This window comes from Syngnathoides biaculeatus, chromosome 13, assembly GCF_019802595.1.
Source record: "Syngnathoides biaculeatus isolate LvHL_M chromosome 13, ASM1980259v1, whole genome shotgun sequence".
NCBI classification, from domain to species: Eukaryota; Metazoa; Chordata; class Actinopteri; order Syngnathiformes; family Syngnathidae; genus Syngnathoides; species Syngnathoides biaculeatus.
In genome coordinates, this window is record NC_084652.1 from 18,937,200 (window position 1) to 18,952,542 (window position 15,343).

A 15,343-nucleotide genomic window follows, 5' to 3' on the forward strand; every position below is an offset into this window, starting at 1 on the left:
TGATTTGCCTCAGTAAATTCATAATTAATAAGCGAAGCAATTTCTTTTCCCAAAGAGCACCACATAGCTTTAAATATTTTTTACAAACTTTAAATCACCTTTCCCAAATGTTCAGAAATGAACAGTTCTAAATGCATGCAACTGGATTGTAATTTACATTTGAATACAACTGAACTGTAGTTAACAAAAGCGTTTCATTGGATTAAGAAATATGTTTCAGTCAGTAACGTTATGCCATTTGAAGAATTTCGTGATTCTATCGGTTACCACGAGAAAGAGCCTGCATACCACACGTTTAGAATTATTCTCTTAATCTAAAGATGTTATGCAGTTGATAACTCGTTTTGTAGTCTACAAGTCCATTAATCAGTTGACTAAAAATACTCAAAATGTTTATTATCTTAAAAGCACATTTTTAAGAAATATTGGGTGTTTATCCGTTTAACTGGAGTCAATGCAGCCGAGTTTGGGCGAGAAGCAGCGTCCATCCAGATTTGTCACAAGTCCAAAACAGCCTAACTGTGGATGGTATCTGGTATGTGAGGAGCAGCCGGGCCTGTTCCTGCTTGCCGAGCACACACTGTGAACCAGAAATGATGAGAAGTTATCCACCCCCCCCCCCCCCCAATCTTCATCTCACGGGCTAATCTTTACATTACTCTTTTCACAGTCATTCACACCTGCCAATAAATTTAATGGTCTCTTCCTGTCTGTGTCCGTGATCTTTGTGGATTTTGGAAATGGTCAACCACGGCCTGGATGCTGCATTAAAGTCCGCTCATCCTGATGCTGACAATGCACTGAGGGTAAGCCTGGCCTGAAAGGGAAGTGCTGAGAGCCACAACAGATCCAATGTGATTGCGGCATTCTTTCCCTGCCAAGACAAAGCTTCACATGAAAAAGAGAGCAAAGCCTTCATCCGGGCTAGTTAATGTAGTAATGTTGGCAAATATAATTGACCTTTAGCGCTGCTGCCATGTTGACTTTTGCAGGTATTTACAGTGAAGAAAATAAGTATTTGAACACCCAGCTATATTGCAAGTTCTCCCACTTAGAAATCATGGAGTGTCTGAAATTTTTATGGTAGGTGTATGTCCACTGTGAGGGAGATAATCTAAAAAAAAAAAATCCAGAAGTCACAATGATTTTTTTTAAATTATTTATTTGTGTGATGAGGGTGCAAATAAGTATTTGAACACCTGAGAAAACCAATGGTAATATTTGGAACAGTAGCTTTTGTTTGCAATTACAGACGTCAAACGTTTCCTGTAGTTGGTGACCAGGTTTGCACACACTGCAGGAGGGATTTTGGCCCACTCCTTCACATAGATCTTCTCTAAATCAGACAGGTTTCTGGACTGTCGCTGAGAAACGCGGAGTTTCAGCTCCCACCAAAGATTTTTTATTGGGTTTAGGTCTGGAGATCGGCTAGGCCACGCCAGAACCTTGATATGCTTCTTACAGAGCCACTCCTTGGTTTTCCTGGCTGTGTCCTTCGGGTCATTGTCATGGTGAAAGACCCAGCCATAACTCATCTTCAATTCTCTGACTGAGGGAAAGATGTTGTTCCCTAAAATCTCACAATACATGGCCGCAGTCCACCTCTCCTTAATGCAGTGCAGTCGTCCTGTCCCATGTGCAGAAAAAGACCCCAAAGCATGATGCTATCACCCCCATTCTTCACAGTAAGGATGGTGTCCTTGGGATGAAACTCATCATTCGTCTTCCTCCAAGCACGGTTAGTGGAATTATGGCCAAAAAGTTCCATGTTGCTCTCATCTGACCACAAAACTTACTCCCTCAGGATAATACGTGGAGTGGAGGTGGACTTTTAAAGGCAGACTAATGGGTCTTTGAGGGTCAGAATTCTAGCTGATGGTGGTAAATCGTTAAAAAAACAATACACTGTGATTTCTGGATTTTTCTTTTTAGATTACTTCTCTCACAGTGGACATGCACCCATGATAAAAAATTTCACACCCCTCCATGATTTCTAAGTGGGAGAACTTGCAATATAGCAGGGTGTTCAAATACTTATTTTCTCCACTGTACATGGAAGGAGAAAAAATTGTGCATGTACACCAAAAGTTACAAGATGTTTTTTTTCTCAAGTCGTCTGTAAATATTCAAATGGGAAACATGTACCACTCCAGTAAGATTCACGAAACACGGACGTTTATCGGACGGCAACTTAGAGGAAACAGTTCATCCAATAAAATTGTGCATTAAAATATAAACTGAGTCCTCTGCTTGTTTTTTTTTTTTGTCTCAGACTTATTCCAAACAACAACTTTACAGGTTATGTCAAACAATAACGTAATAAAAATAGATGAGCTGTAATAAATCCAAGAAGATAACTACAGGTACATTGATCATTAGCAACATCTTTCAAAAATCTTTAACTTTAAAGAGTGAAAGCACGGGGAGAAGAAGCAAACTCCGCACAGGCGGGTCCGGGATCAAACCCGGGACCTCACAACCTAAAAACATGCAACATTAATTGGACACTCTAATTTGCCCCTAGGTGTGATTGTGAGTGCGACTGTTTGTCTCGATGTGCCCTGCGATTGGCTGGCAACCAGTTCTGGGTGTACCCTGCCTCCTGCCCGGTGACAGGTGGGATTGGCTCCAGCATTCCCGCAAACCCTTGTGAAGATAAGCGACTTAGGGAATGGATGGATGGATGGATGGATGGATGGATGGATGATGGATGGATGGATGGATGGATGATGGATGGATGGATGGATGGATGGAAAAGCAATAGGTTTATGTTGTGTCAAAGAACAGTGATGGGAAGTAACATATCTGGTTAATATACTTGAGAAATGTATATAAATGTATAGGGACGTGCACAATGACACTAGAAACCATCTGACTACAGAAAGAAACATTGCAAAGAGGGTTTATGCAGCAAAAAAACAGAAAGACAATTTAGTGCGAAAAACTCCAAATCAGTCTGGCCTGATTACAATCGTTAATTACAAGTGATACAACCCCCCCACAGCAGACGCCAAAAGTTGGCTAGCGGATGTCCTGAACAGCTTTTACTGCAGATTTGAAAAAGACACTTCCACTTCCACACACCCACTATGTCTAATATGTACAATAGACTATCGCACGACTGCAGTCGTCATTTTAAACTGCATACACTCATTGAAGTTTCGACACCCTTTGCACAATGGTCACTGGACTATCACTCTAGTGGGCATGAAAACTGATTTAAATGATAAAAGTCTCTGTTTCCATTGCACAACTGTGAATTTAAAAATATGTTCCCTGTCAATTGACTATCTATTGTTTTTCATACACAACATGTATGTCGTACTAGGGCGGCAATAAAAATCTTCTGAAAACACCATTAAATGAGATATTTAAATCACATTGAAGGCAAGTTCCTTGTGTGTTGTTACATACTTGGCTAATAAACCTGATTCTGATTGTAATTTTTTTTTTAAAGTCTGCAGCTTAGCCTATATAAAAATGAACAGTTGACATGGTCTGTGTGGCTTGCCTTCATTGTCACTTTCTACGTGGGTAGCAAAGTAGTAGCAGCAAAGAAAAGAAGGAGCAATGTGTTCTTATCTGTCACTTCCTTGTTTTCCACCAATCACACATCATTCAGAAAGATGCACTTTGGAATCATTGGTTGCTTCACTTTCTGCTCCATGTCAAGGTCAGCTTAATACACATTGCTCTTGTTTCGGTTTTGGATGTGGAGATGTGATTTTTGCTGTGCCCAGAAATCCTTGACTTTTTGGTTCAACACCAATCTTTTTTTTTTTGGGTTTGGATTGCTATGTAATCTTTTTAAAAACAAGGATGGCACAATGAATGAGTGCTTACCACATAAGCATCACAATTGTGAGGTTCAGGATTTGAACCTGGGATCTGGCTTTCCTGTGCGGACTATAAAAATAATATATAATTGCTTCATTGTCAGATTGTCAAATTGGCCCTTGCATTAACAATACACCGTTTTTTTTTTTCTTCAGGGCTGAAACCAATTCACGAGGGAAAATTTTTTTTATTGAGTTATGCCTGAAAGGCTACTTTGAACTCATTTTCATTTTAATCAGTTTTTGAATGATAGATTCCCATCTCTTTAAAAATGTGGAAAAATACTGCACTTTACAGATATGTGCTCATTTTATAAAACTTGTCAAATATTGTCACAATGAAATGACTGCAATGTTTATTTAACATGATGATGCTTTTACAAAGGGTGGAATGGTGGGGAAGATGATAAAAGTGTCTGCCTCACAGTTCTAAGGACTGGGGTTCAAACCCCATTGTCGCCTGTGTGGCATTTGTATGTTCTCACTGTGCCTGTGTGGGTTTTCTCTGTCCACTCTGTTTTCCTCCCACATCCCAAAACATGCATTAATTGGAGACTCTAAATTCCCCCTAAAAGTGTGATTGTGAGTCCGATTGTTGTCTGTCTCCATGTGCCCTGAGATTGGCTGGCAACCAGTCCAGGGTGTAGCCCGTCTCCTGCCCGTGGAGAGCTGGGATGGGCTCCAGCACTCCCGCCCCGCTTGTGAGAATAAGCGGCTTGCATGGCTGATGGATGGATGTTTTACAAAGGATATGCCACAAATCCTCATAATTTGTAGGATGATAGCTTTCTGTTTGCAGATATTGATACTACTGAAACTACAGGTGGCGTGAATTTTTACTTTATTATTAGTTTTTCAAGTTTCGTGAATTCATGCATTTACCTGGCATGAGTGTGCACAGGTAATGTAATCAGATATGACGTCAGCAGCGCAACTTGCCCAACAGGTTTGACAAGCCGGCGGAAGCCTGGTTGCAAAGCGGTGAAGGTGATTGTGTTCTCGCGGGCGGGCAGCCGGGAGGTGGCTTTTGGGAGCCACCTGTGTCCCCTCTCTGCCTGTCTTTCTTGGGCTGTGCGGTTCTCGTCCTGGAGACAACGCCACCCAAACACACACAAAGGTCAGCACAAATTGTTTCCCCACTCCCCACCGGACAGAGAAGCTACTTCCAAAATAACGGCGCAGAACATGGATACAAATGGAATCGAAGGCAAACACGGTAGGACAGTCTATTTTTGGCCCAGTGGGGGTACACGGATTCAATAATCTCACTAGTGTAAATGAAGAGGCGAATGTATAACGCCTGCAAGATGTCGTCCTCGTTTTGTAAACTTGTAAAAGGCGTGGCCACCTCACCTAGTTCGTACTTTCACCTTCCGCGAACAGTTATCTCGCGAAGTCCCCCCCCCCCCAAAAAAAAAAAAAAAAAAAAAAACTTCACTTAGGCAACCACGTTCCTCTTATGCCTTGAAACGGGAAACGTAATCTTGTTACTCCGGGCGCCACTTTTTGTAACATTTACGCCATACGAGTTACTTTCTAATCATCGCGACATGACTGATCGTATTTCACGTTAAGACAATAACACTTGTCGCAAGCAAGCGACCACAACACGCCGCTCGTGTCGGAATCGAAAGGTGGACTTTGAGCCGGGCGGCAAAACGTCCCCACGCCCCTTTCGGTGCTGCTTCCTGCCAACGCAACGCCTTTGACCCCGTTGATAGCGTCTTAGCAGCCCGGGGCCCACCACCGAGCATGGCGTGTCTGCGTAAACAGCCCAAAGTCAGCACATCACAGGAGTTACCGCGCCCTGCCAGAGATCGGGAGGGGATAGAAAAACATGCGAAGCTCTTGGGTAGGCTGCAAGGTATGATGGATGCATTTACAGCGCCAGACAAACAAGATGGATGTGCTCTAAGGCGTGGGGGGCTTTAAGACATGCAATCACAGAAAGAGATCATATCAAATCTGAATACTCATTATGATGGTGTGAGTTCAAACTTAATTAATTGACTACACAAACCACTACTCTGTCTTAGGTATGGACGGTGACACCGACGTCCAGTTCCTCCTGCAGGGGGGAGACCTTCTCAAGGTCCGCTCCTCGTCCTGGAAGAAAAGCCGCTATTTCAAACTCCAAGAGGACTGCAAGACGATGTGGCGGGAGTCCAAAAGAACCTTCAGGCGGCATCAGACGTGTGAGTGCTGTCCTAACTTCATGGGGAACCCCGCGGTCAAATATGGTGACTGGAATTTTCCATTAGGAATTGTAAAGAGCAAAACCTGATCCCAGAGCTGCTTTGGATTATTTGTTCTTACTGGTGATTGCCCTGATATGGTTTGTGGGCGTGTCCTCAAAGAGATAATCATTTCTCTTGTAAGGTGTATAATGTTTTCGCGCTTCGACGGTGTGCCAAGTTTTATACATTCATAAATTTTCTGATATTGCTGTTGGTCTACGCTACGTTTGAGCGCAGACTTTGATTGCATTTGTCACACGTGACGCACAATGCTGCACCGCAAATGACATTGCGGCTTTTCCTTCGTGCAGTTTCCATCGATGACATCTCTGTGGTGCGACTGGGTCGTCAGACGGAGGGCTTGAAAAAGTACACAGAGCAGGAGATGGAGAATTGCTGCTTCTCCATTGTCTTCAAGGAGCACCGGAAAAACCTAGACCTCATCGCCAGCTCTGAGGATGAGGCTAAGCAGTGGGCGAGAAGTCTTCAGAAATTGATTTCCAGCAGAAACAACCTCAACCAGCAAGAAAAGACAGAACAGTATCCTTATCAAACAAACGCACACAAGTGTACGTAGGCAGTGTCCAACCTGACTAATGAAATGCAATAGGATTCCAAATAAGTCCAACAATTTATGACCAAGTGGGTGGATATGTTGAATTGGATAAAACGCGGGCACGGTGGAGTCGTGTTCGGTACGTCTGCCTCACACAAGAGGTCGTGACTTGGAATCTCAGCTCCACTCTCAGGTCCACTTGTGTTGACTGTACAATAGCTGTTTTATCCATATGTCTGCTGCAGTTGATTCGTGACCAGTCCGGGGTCTACCCCAAGTCAGTTGGGATAGGGTCTGGCTGACCTGCGTTGCTGAGGACAAATGGGATTAAAAAAATGGATGGCTGTTAGTTATATTTCAACTGAATGTGTATCTGATTGGAGATTTGAGATTAATGTTTAATCTGCCATACAGTATGTCGCCAGATGTGTTTGTATTGCGGTGTTTATAAGAGCTTATTACATTTTGTTGGATCGCAAGAAAGTCTTGAGGAACCAGGTGGTGAAAATGTTTTGTTTTGGAACTCCACAGTTTTGTAGTCTATATGCGGGACTGTAGCGCAAATATTTACACACCCCTTGGGGGGGGGGGGGGTAATATGACACCTGCAGCAGTCACGTGAAAGCTCAATGAATTTGTCCCAGACATGAGAAAAGATTCTATTTGAATATACTTGATTTGTCATTCCACGGTTACAGGAACACGCCTGGCAGATGAGCACAGTACTTTCCTTAAGTGAAACCTCCTCTCCAGCTGGATATTCAGCTGCCTGAGCAAAGCCGACAAAAACAAAGATAGCAAGATGAGCGTGTCGGAAGTTAAGAACTTCCTGCGTCTCATCAACACCGATGTGGATGACAGCTACGTGGAGATGCTCTTTGAGGTTGTACCGCGCACACCTTGATGACCCTGATTTGGTACAATCTCATCAGAGATTATAAAGAAATTTAATCTTGTTGCTCCTGCAGGTCATAGTCATAGGTCATTGTTCAAATAAGATTACTTTTTTTTTTTTTTTTTCTAATCAGCCATTAAAGACCTGTTAGCCGTCAATATCTGTCGTTTAAACTAAATGTTAAAGTATTAAACCTGATGGACTGTCATGTTGCGTCAAATAGAAATGTGACCAATCAAAGACTGGATACCTTTCTGGGGAGGAGATCAAAAATTTCTATGACCTGCTAACCTACCGGGAAGAAATTGACGTGATCTACCGGGAGTACGCCCGTTCTGCAGATGTCATGAGTCCCGAGAACCTGAGGGAATTCCTGGAGAAGGAACAAAGAGAGACGATAACGATGGCTGATGCACTTGAGATTATTGAGAAATTTGAACCGGATGAAAAAGGTGACAAATGAGATGTCTCTTAAAATGTTACAGAACTTATCATTCACAGGCCATAAACTGTACAAGGTCACAGATATACAGTAGGTAGACCAACAATTAAGCATGCTCCCTCCTTTTTGGCAATTTAGTGTTTTATTTACCTAACGTGTGGTTTTGGCACAAAAGGCAGCGTTGATCTTTCAAGGAGCTAATTTTGGCCCCTTTCTTGTCCCTAATGGCAATTATTTGTGCGGACTTCAAACTGCATGGTGTGTTGTTGTTGTTTGTTGTTTTCCAGCCAAAGAAAAGAAGGTGTTGACTAAAGACGGCTTCCTCATGTACCTGCACCATCCTGATGCCTTGATCCTCAATCCAGAGCACAAAGAGGTGTACCAGGACATGAGCCAGCCGCTCAACCACTATTTCATCTCCTCCTCACACAACACCTACCTCATGGAGGATCAACTCAAAGGCCCCAGTAGCACAGAAGCCTATATCAGGTGAATGCCGTGACAAAAAAAAAAAAAAAAAATCACAACTCCCCAAGAGAAAACAAAACATGAACATGCTTCACAGTATCAACGCAAAGCAATCCCCAGGTAATATGGAAATGAGTTCCTGAGTGCAATTTAAGTATTTGCAAGCTCAAGTCACATTTTATTTTTTGTATGTTATGTTTTGCCTGACAGCACCGATCTCAAACAAAAGAGTAAATAGTGCCGCTTTATGGTATCATACATTACTTTGTCTACACTGGTGACGCAGCAAATTTTGTCTGCAGTTCTCGGCGTATTGATTTCCCATGGTAATTTGTTATTTACACTTGGCGCCAAAATGAATGGATAGGTTTCCGATGGCGTCCGCCATTTTGTGTGTCTGAAGCAAGGGAAGCGTCTATGTCAACAAAGCAAGCAAGACCCTTTCGTCCGATAATATGGGCCACACTAGCCTAGTTTGGGGCTGTACTAACCGTGCTCAATCGGGGGAAACAAAGACGTAGTATTTTGATATTCCAAAAGTTGTTGGCAACCAGGGAAGTAAAACTAAGCGACTGTCAACAGAAAGACGGAACCTATGGTTGTCGAGGATCAACCGAGCAGAGTCTCTTCCTGATGCAACAAAGAGACACTATAAATTTGCTCAGATAATTTCGTAACGGCGTACGTTTTCAATTAAATACTTGAGGCAACAAGGAATTAATAAATTATGTATTCTACACAAAGGTATGACAGAATTTCTTTTAAGAGAAAAAAATGGACTTACATTTTTAACAGCAGAGGGCGGTAACCAGTAAGACCTCTCTTCTATAACTGTCTTGCTATCATGTAATTTTACTGAAGCCTCAACTGCAAAAAGAAGGGCAGTCACGTGTGAACACACTTCTCCGAGACCGGCCATGCAAGTACAATGACCGGAGAGAACGCAGCCATCTTTTTGGGATATGAGCCCGGGATGTAGTAGAAGACGTCTGAGAATATCTTACTCAAGCTGCCATTACACACTGATTCTCGATTACCCGTTGCTGTAAATCTTGAACCCACCCACTTATAAAGTAATTGTAGGCTTGTAGAGACTTGTAAGCCTTTAGTTCATCAAGGGTATATGCGCTCACAGAATTCTCGAGATAATTAACGATATCGCATATGTAATGTCACGGTAGCCTTCCACATCGTCACTCCAGTCGCTTGCTTGGAATTCATATGTATCATTGCCGCGGATGTCCTTCAATTTCTCCAAGTATCTGGCTCTGCTTAAAGCATCAAACATGTTTTTGTCCACTACGTTTGCATTTGCTTTAAACGTCATAACTTTTACACCAAACGGAAAATTTAACGATAGAAAAAAAACTACACGCTTCACCATTCACCAATCTTCTCTGAACTCTAAGACATACAGTGTGGCATCCGTCGCAAGGCATGATGAGTAATCGGAAACCTACCTTTTATAAAATGACCGCGACTTTCATCTTCCTGAGGGGGTTGGGAAATACATTGAGAATGTGTAAGTGAAATATCATCCAACCCGGACGCCTTCGATCCTTGAAGCTAGACCTGGGCTTTCAGGGCTCTGCTGAAGGGCTGTCGCTGTGTGGAGCTGGACTGCTGGGACGGGTCTGATGACGAGCCGGTCATCTACCACGGCTACACGCTGACCTCCAAGATCCTCTTTAAAGACGCCATTAAAGCCATCAAGGAGTATGCTTTTCAGGTGTGCTCATTGTACGAGTTTCCAATCCTGTCAAAGTATGCAGTATTCTCGTATGGTTTAAAACAAATAACCGTATGTACCTCCCCGCTGGAGACATCTGAATACCCAGTGATTCTCTCCCTGGAGAACCACTGCAGTGTGGAGCAGCAGCAAGTCATGGCCCAACACTTGAGATCCATCTTGGGCAGCGCGCTGGTCACGTCTCCCCTCGGGGACGGCATGCCCACCGACTTCCCCTCCCCTGAAGTGCGTTTCCTTACCACCGCTTGTTAGTTCTCATCTTGAGATTGTGCCGCTTCAATGTGCTCCAATGTGGTCTCCCAGGAGCTGAAAGGGAAGTTCCTGATCAAAGCAAAGAGGTTAAACAAACTGGAGGCCACTTTTGCTCCCGAGGTGACAGATGTCGATGACTCTGAAGTGACAGAAGAAGAAGAATCAAACGATGAGGATGAGCCGGAGGAAAGAAATGTACATTCCCCCCCAAAAAAACACAATGTTAACAGTTGTAGTCTTTGAGTGGAATGTAGAGAACTTGTCTTATTTTACCTTTGAATGAACTGCAGAAAAAAAAGAAGCTGAAGCTATCGAAAGAGCTGTCCAACTTGGTGATCTACTGTAAGAGCGTCCACTTCAACGGCTTTGAGGATGCCAGGAAAAACCTGAGCTTCTACGAGATGTCGTCTTTTAAAGAAAAAAAAGCGGTCGCGCTCGCAGAAGAGATGGGTGAGGAAGACTTTTTGCGCGGTCCAGTCACATACACCAATCCGTGGTGCTCATTCTGTTTATTATTTGACTGTCAAAGCGATATTGATTTGACAATATTTCTTTTCCTGTGGTTGGAGTTTGCAGTAGTGCATCATTCTGAGAGTGAATATTTTGTCATGTTGTTAAAAGACGGAAGCAAAACTTAAAAAAGACATGTTGGTAAAATACAGTGCACCACTGAAAAACCACACTTCAGAAAAAGATGGCAGGTATTGGATTGCATCAGAAAAATGAAATGTACAATTTTCTGCTATTTTTAATTGGAGCTCAACAGTCCTTTGTCCCATCCAGCAAACGCCTACATCAGTCATAATGTGGACAAGCTGAGCCGCGTCTATCCAGCCGGCTCCAGGACCGACTCCTCCAACTACAACCCGGTGCCTCTGTGGAATGCTGGCTGCCAAATCGGTACATGAGCCAGAAAGCACATTTTACTTCTGACATTTTCTGCTTTGCCTGAAAACGTGCAATCTCGTGTGTCCCAGTGGCCCTCAACTTTCAGACGAGCTGCGAAGATATGGATTTAAACCAAGGCAAATTCCTCGTGAACGGGAAGAGCGGCTACATCCTGAAACCGGCCTACATGAGGAACAGAGTCACAGAGTTCGACCCCATCACGTTGACCCGAGGAAAGTGGCTGAAGCACAAGATACTCCATATCATGGTCTGTTCTTTTCAACCCGAACAAAGGCTGGAAAGTCGTTACAACTTTGAATTCTCATCGTATGCTCTCCAATGTCTTCTCGTCTCCAGGTTATATCGGCGCAGCAGCTCCCTAAAGTGAACAAGAAGAAGTCCTCCATTGTAGACCCGCTGGTTAAGGTGGAGGTGTATGGAGTGCCGGCCGACATGTCTGTCAAAGAGACGCGCACGGTGGATAACAATGGTAATGCACGTTATCCATGAAACATAGAGTAGAGATCATTTTATAGTCCATGGAAGGGTCATGTTCATAATCTAATTACAACCAATCACAAAAGACGTTTTTTTTTTAATTAACACAACTGGAAAGGTATAAAGTCAACCATATACTTATTGTGTTAATGCTAAGAGAGTCCAGCATTGAATTCGGAAATATGTAATACAGTCTGTCATTTTTTTGCGCTCTTCCCACCATCCTTATCCTTGTCTTCTTTTTCTTGCTGCTGTAGGTTTCAACCCAGAGTGGAATGAAAACTTCCAGTTTGACGTGTATGTACCAGAACTCGCCCTGGTGCGCTTCCTCATCCAGGACCACGATTCTACATCTGGTAACGAGTTTGTGGCACAGTACACACTTCCGCTCAACAGTTTAAAGATGGGTGAGTTTACTCCCCCCCCCCCCCCACACACACACACACACACCTCACACCAACTGCCTTACTTCAGAAATGAGCATTGTTGAACACAAAGAAGCCGCTCGGCTTACTGCGCAAAAACCTCCTCGTGTCGTAATAACTTAGTTCACCGTTTTGTGTCCACACACAGGATACAGACACGTCCCTCTGCTCGATAAAACTGGTCACGTTATCTCCGCGGCTGCACTCTTTGTGCACATCATGCTCCTCGATGCTGAATAGACGCCGCCGTCGGGCATGTTCGTGGATCACATTCCTACAGCCATGACCTAACTATATTATTAAATTTTTCAAATGCATATTTCTCTGTAGATCAACATATTGAGTCACATTATTCCAGTTGATTGTGCAGATGAATGCCACAGCATCTACTGTGATTTAGACGTACTTATAGGAGATGCAATACTTCGGAGAAATACTGTGCAAATGGGATTGTATGATGGAACTTTTGCAGAGGCTGTTTTTTTTTTTTTTTTGGGGGGGGGGGGGCCTCCAGTAATCCTACACTAGGTTCACAAACCATTGTTCAAGCAACTCATGCTACACTAGACAATTGATACAACAATCAATACTCCATGAACACATTTCGTCTCATTCATTCATTTTTCTTGTATTGTGAGTTTTTTTTTTTAAAGAACATGTTTTCAACCCAAATACATATCTACCAGAAGTATTTATTGCACCATTTCACTTTGTTGGGAGCGCATTAAAATGGTCACATCACACGGACAACCAATCAGAACTTTGGGAAGGTTAGTTACCTGTGTTTTTTTTTTTTTTTTTTTAAGATGGGGTATCCAATCAACAAGTGGTGGTAAAACAAATGAACTGAAATGCAATGAAATTAATAATTGTGGAATTTGAATATTGGAATGGATTTGAATTGGTTCAGGGTAGTACAAGGAGGAGGAAATGTCTTGAGATGTATTGAAGGGGGAACAAATTTGATCATTTCCAAGACGGACTGATTGACTGATCTGGAACGAATGGTAAATGTGTTAAATATCTCGATTTGTAAAAGTTTTCGCAGAAAAATAAAATGTTGAACTGAAAAATCGAGTTCCAAAAGGTCCTGAGTGAGCTGGTCAACTTGAAGTTAGAATGCTTTGAATCCGATGAATAATTTGTGAAATTTGGTCAGATGATTTGGAACATAATTCTACTGAGCTGACATTCTAATGGAAAAAAAGTTAGGAATTTGGGGATCTAGAAAATAGTTCCCAAGGTGCCCTGAGTGAACTGAATAGAGTACAATGTTTTGAAGTTGCAATGCTGAACTTAAAGCTCAAGTGTCATGCCTATAAACATTCTAAGATAGATATTCTAATGAAAAATAAATATAACATTATTCACTTTGTCTATAAGAAAAAATAAATATGAGCGGAGAGCGTGTAATCCATGCGCAAAGTTGCGGAAGTCTCATTCGACATCCAAGTTTTAGCCATATTGCCTGCAACGCCTGTTGATGTCATGCCGGGACATCCAGAGCAACAACAAAGATTTTTGGATTTTCTTGAAGCCCTTTCTGGCACAGAAGCTCTTTTCAAAGAAAACACCTCACAATTGAGTGAAATGACCTGGGCAATATTATCCTATCATTTCTAACTAACAACAGACTCCCTGACAGTACGTAGCTTACTCAGGAGGACCGATGCCGGGGGGGAAGCTCCTTTCTCCTCCCGCACGAGGCCAAACCACCGCCGATGCGGAAGCCTTCCAACACGCACATTGAGCACCCGTCTTACGTACGTGATCTTTTGTTACCTTATGAGAGACAGATTATGTGGTCCCCCATCCGAGTTATTAGTTTTTTAATAGCTCTAGACTCATCTACTTGTCATTTGGAGCCCACGAAGGTCTGGTCCTTTGCACCGGTGCAATCCATTTTTCTCGACGAACTGGGTCTTTTGTAACAGTATGAAGAGTGGATCCATCCTCCCGAGTGTTTGAGCAATATCCAGCAATACGAGCTGGTATTTTGGCGAACACGAAGGAACCAAAAGCTATCTTCCTGAAGGTAAAACTGGTATAAACACATGAAGCAGCCTGAGTGGGCATCTACTACTAATGTCACTTCCTGCTTCTCCAAAACAAATCCATCCAGAGGATTTTCATGGCGGGAGTGAGAAAAAGCCATATATGGCAAAATCATCTGTGGTGAAAAAACGGATGGGTCCATTCTGGCTGCCTTTTTTTTCCATTAATAACATACTAAAAATCATGCATTTCATGACACTTGACCTTTAAGTATTCACACATGACAACTGAAATTTTCAAACTTTCCTCAGATAAAGTGGATATACTGCCCTCAAGTGGTCAATCACGAATTTACACGCATCAGTACACTATTTCCATTCATACATCCATTTTCTTTGCCACTTATTATCCTCACGAGGGTCACGGAGAGTGCTGGAGCCTATCCCAGCTGTCAACAGGCAGGGTACACCCTGAACTGGTTGCCAGCCGATCGCAGGGCACAGAGGCAAACAACCGCACTCACAATCACACCTAGAGGCACTTTAGAGTCTCCAATTAATGTTGCATATTTTTGGGATGTGGGAGGAAACTGTAATGGCTGGAGATAACCCACACAGGCACGGCGAGAACACGCAAACTCCACTCAGGCGGGGCCGGGATAGAATCCAGGACATGAGAACTGTGAGGCCATCGCTTTGCCAGCTGAGCCACCATGCCGCCCAGTGACTGATTTGTGAAGCGAAAAATAATAAATTTTTATATAATTGCAAGCAGGAACAAATTGCAACAAAAACAACTATACATTTCCATCACAGTAATATATAAGCACATTAAAATTAGTCTGCGTAAGAAAGTATTGCAACTTTGTCAGTATAGTCACAAACAGCACAACTAGACTACATTTGAAGGTAAGTGAAAAGAATGGCAATCATAAAACTTTTTTTTTTTTTTTAAACAACTTAGCACCAAGAAAGTAAATTATTTTCTCAACAGTTATTGTATGATTAATGTTTTACAAGGACTAAAAAAAATAAACACTTTCTCCAAATGTTCGTTGTGTTTGTTTTGGTTATGTATGACTATCATTGTGACACCATTTTG

General features: G+C 42.6%; 1 protein-coding gene across 3 annotated transcripts; it reads left to right on the top strand.

The window, feature by feature from the left end:
* Window positions 1–4,742: 4,742 nt before the first annotated feature.
* Window positions 4,743–14,332, top strand: LOC133510565 (1-phosphatidylinositol 4,5-bisphosphate phosphodiesterase delta-1-like). 3 transcript variants are annotated; one of them, XM_061838615.1, is made up of 15 exons: window positions 4,743–5,051; window positions 5,866–6,031; window positions 6,385–6,613; window positions 7,383–7,512; window positions 7,748–7,976; window positions 8,254–8,455; window positions 10,019–10,163; window positions 10,257–10,409; window positions 10,488–10,631; window positions 10,727–10,886; window positions 11,220–11,336; window positions 11,414–11,592; window positions 11,682–11,814; window positions 12,080–12,229; window positions 12,396–14,331. In XM_061838615.1, exons 1-15 carry the CDS (start codon window positions 5,022–5,024, stop codon window positions 12,485–12,487), a joined length of 2,259 nt encoding a protein of 752 aa, XP_061694599.1. In that variant the 5' UTR covers window positions 4,743–5,021; the 3' UTR covers window positions 12,488–14,331. The 3 variants fall into 3 exon arrangements, with proteins under 3 accessions (XP_061694599.1, XP_061694600.1, XP_061694598.1); XM_061838616.1 differs by having other exon boundaries at window positions 4,743–5,052; window positions 5,873–6,031; window positions 12,396–14,328; XM_061838614.1 differs by lacking the exon at window positions 4,743–5,051 and adding an exon at window positions 5,262–5,700 and having other exon boundaries at window positions 5,873–6,031; window positions 12,396–14,332.
* The last annotated feature ends 1,011 nt before the right edge of the window (window positions 14,333–15,343 follow it).

What these genes read in the sequence shown, in the direction of transcription:
- LOC133510565 (XM_061838614.1), top strand. Translation starts at nt 5,589, where the DNA reads ATGGCGTGTCTGCGTAAACAGCCCAAAGTCAGCACATCACAGGAGTTA. An exon ending in GCTCTTGGGTAGGCTGCAAG is followed by an intron (nt 5,701 to 5,872) that starts GTATGATGGATG and finishes ACTCTGTCTTAG; the next exon opens with GTATGGACGGTGACACCGAC. An exon ending in CGCGCTCGCAGAAGAGATGG is followed by an intron (nt 10,887 to 11,219) that starts GTGAGGAAGACT and finishes TGTCCCATCCAG; the next exon opens with CAAACGCCTACATCAGTCAT.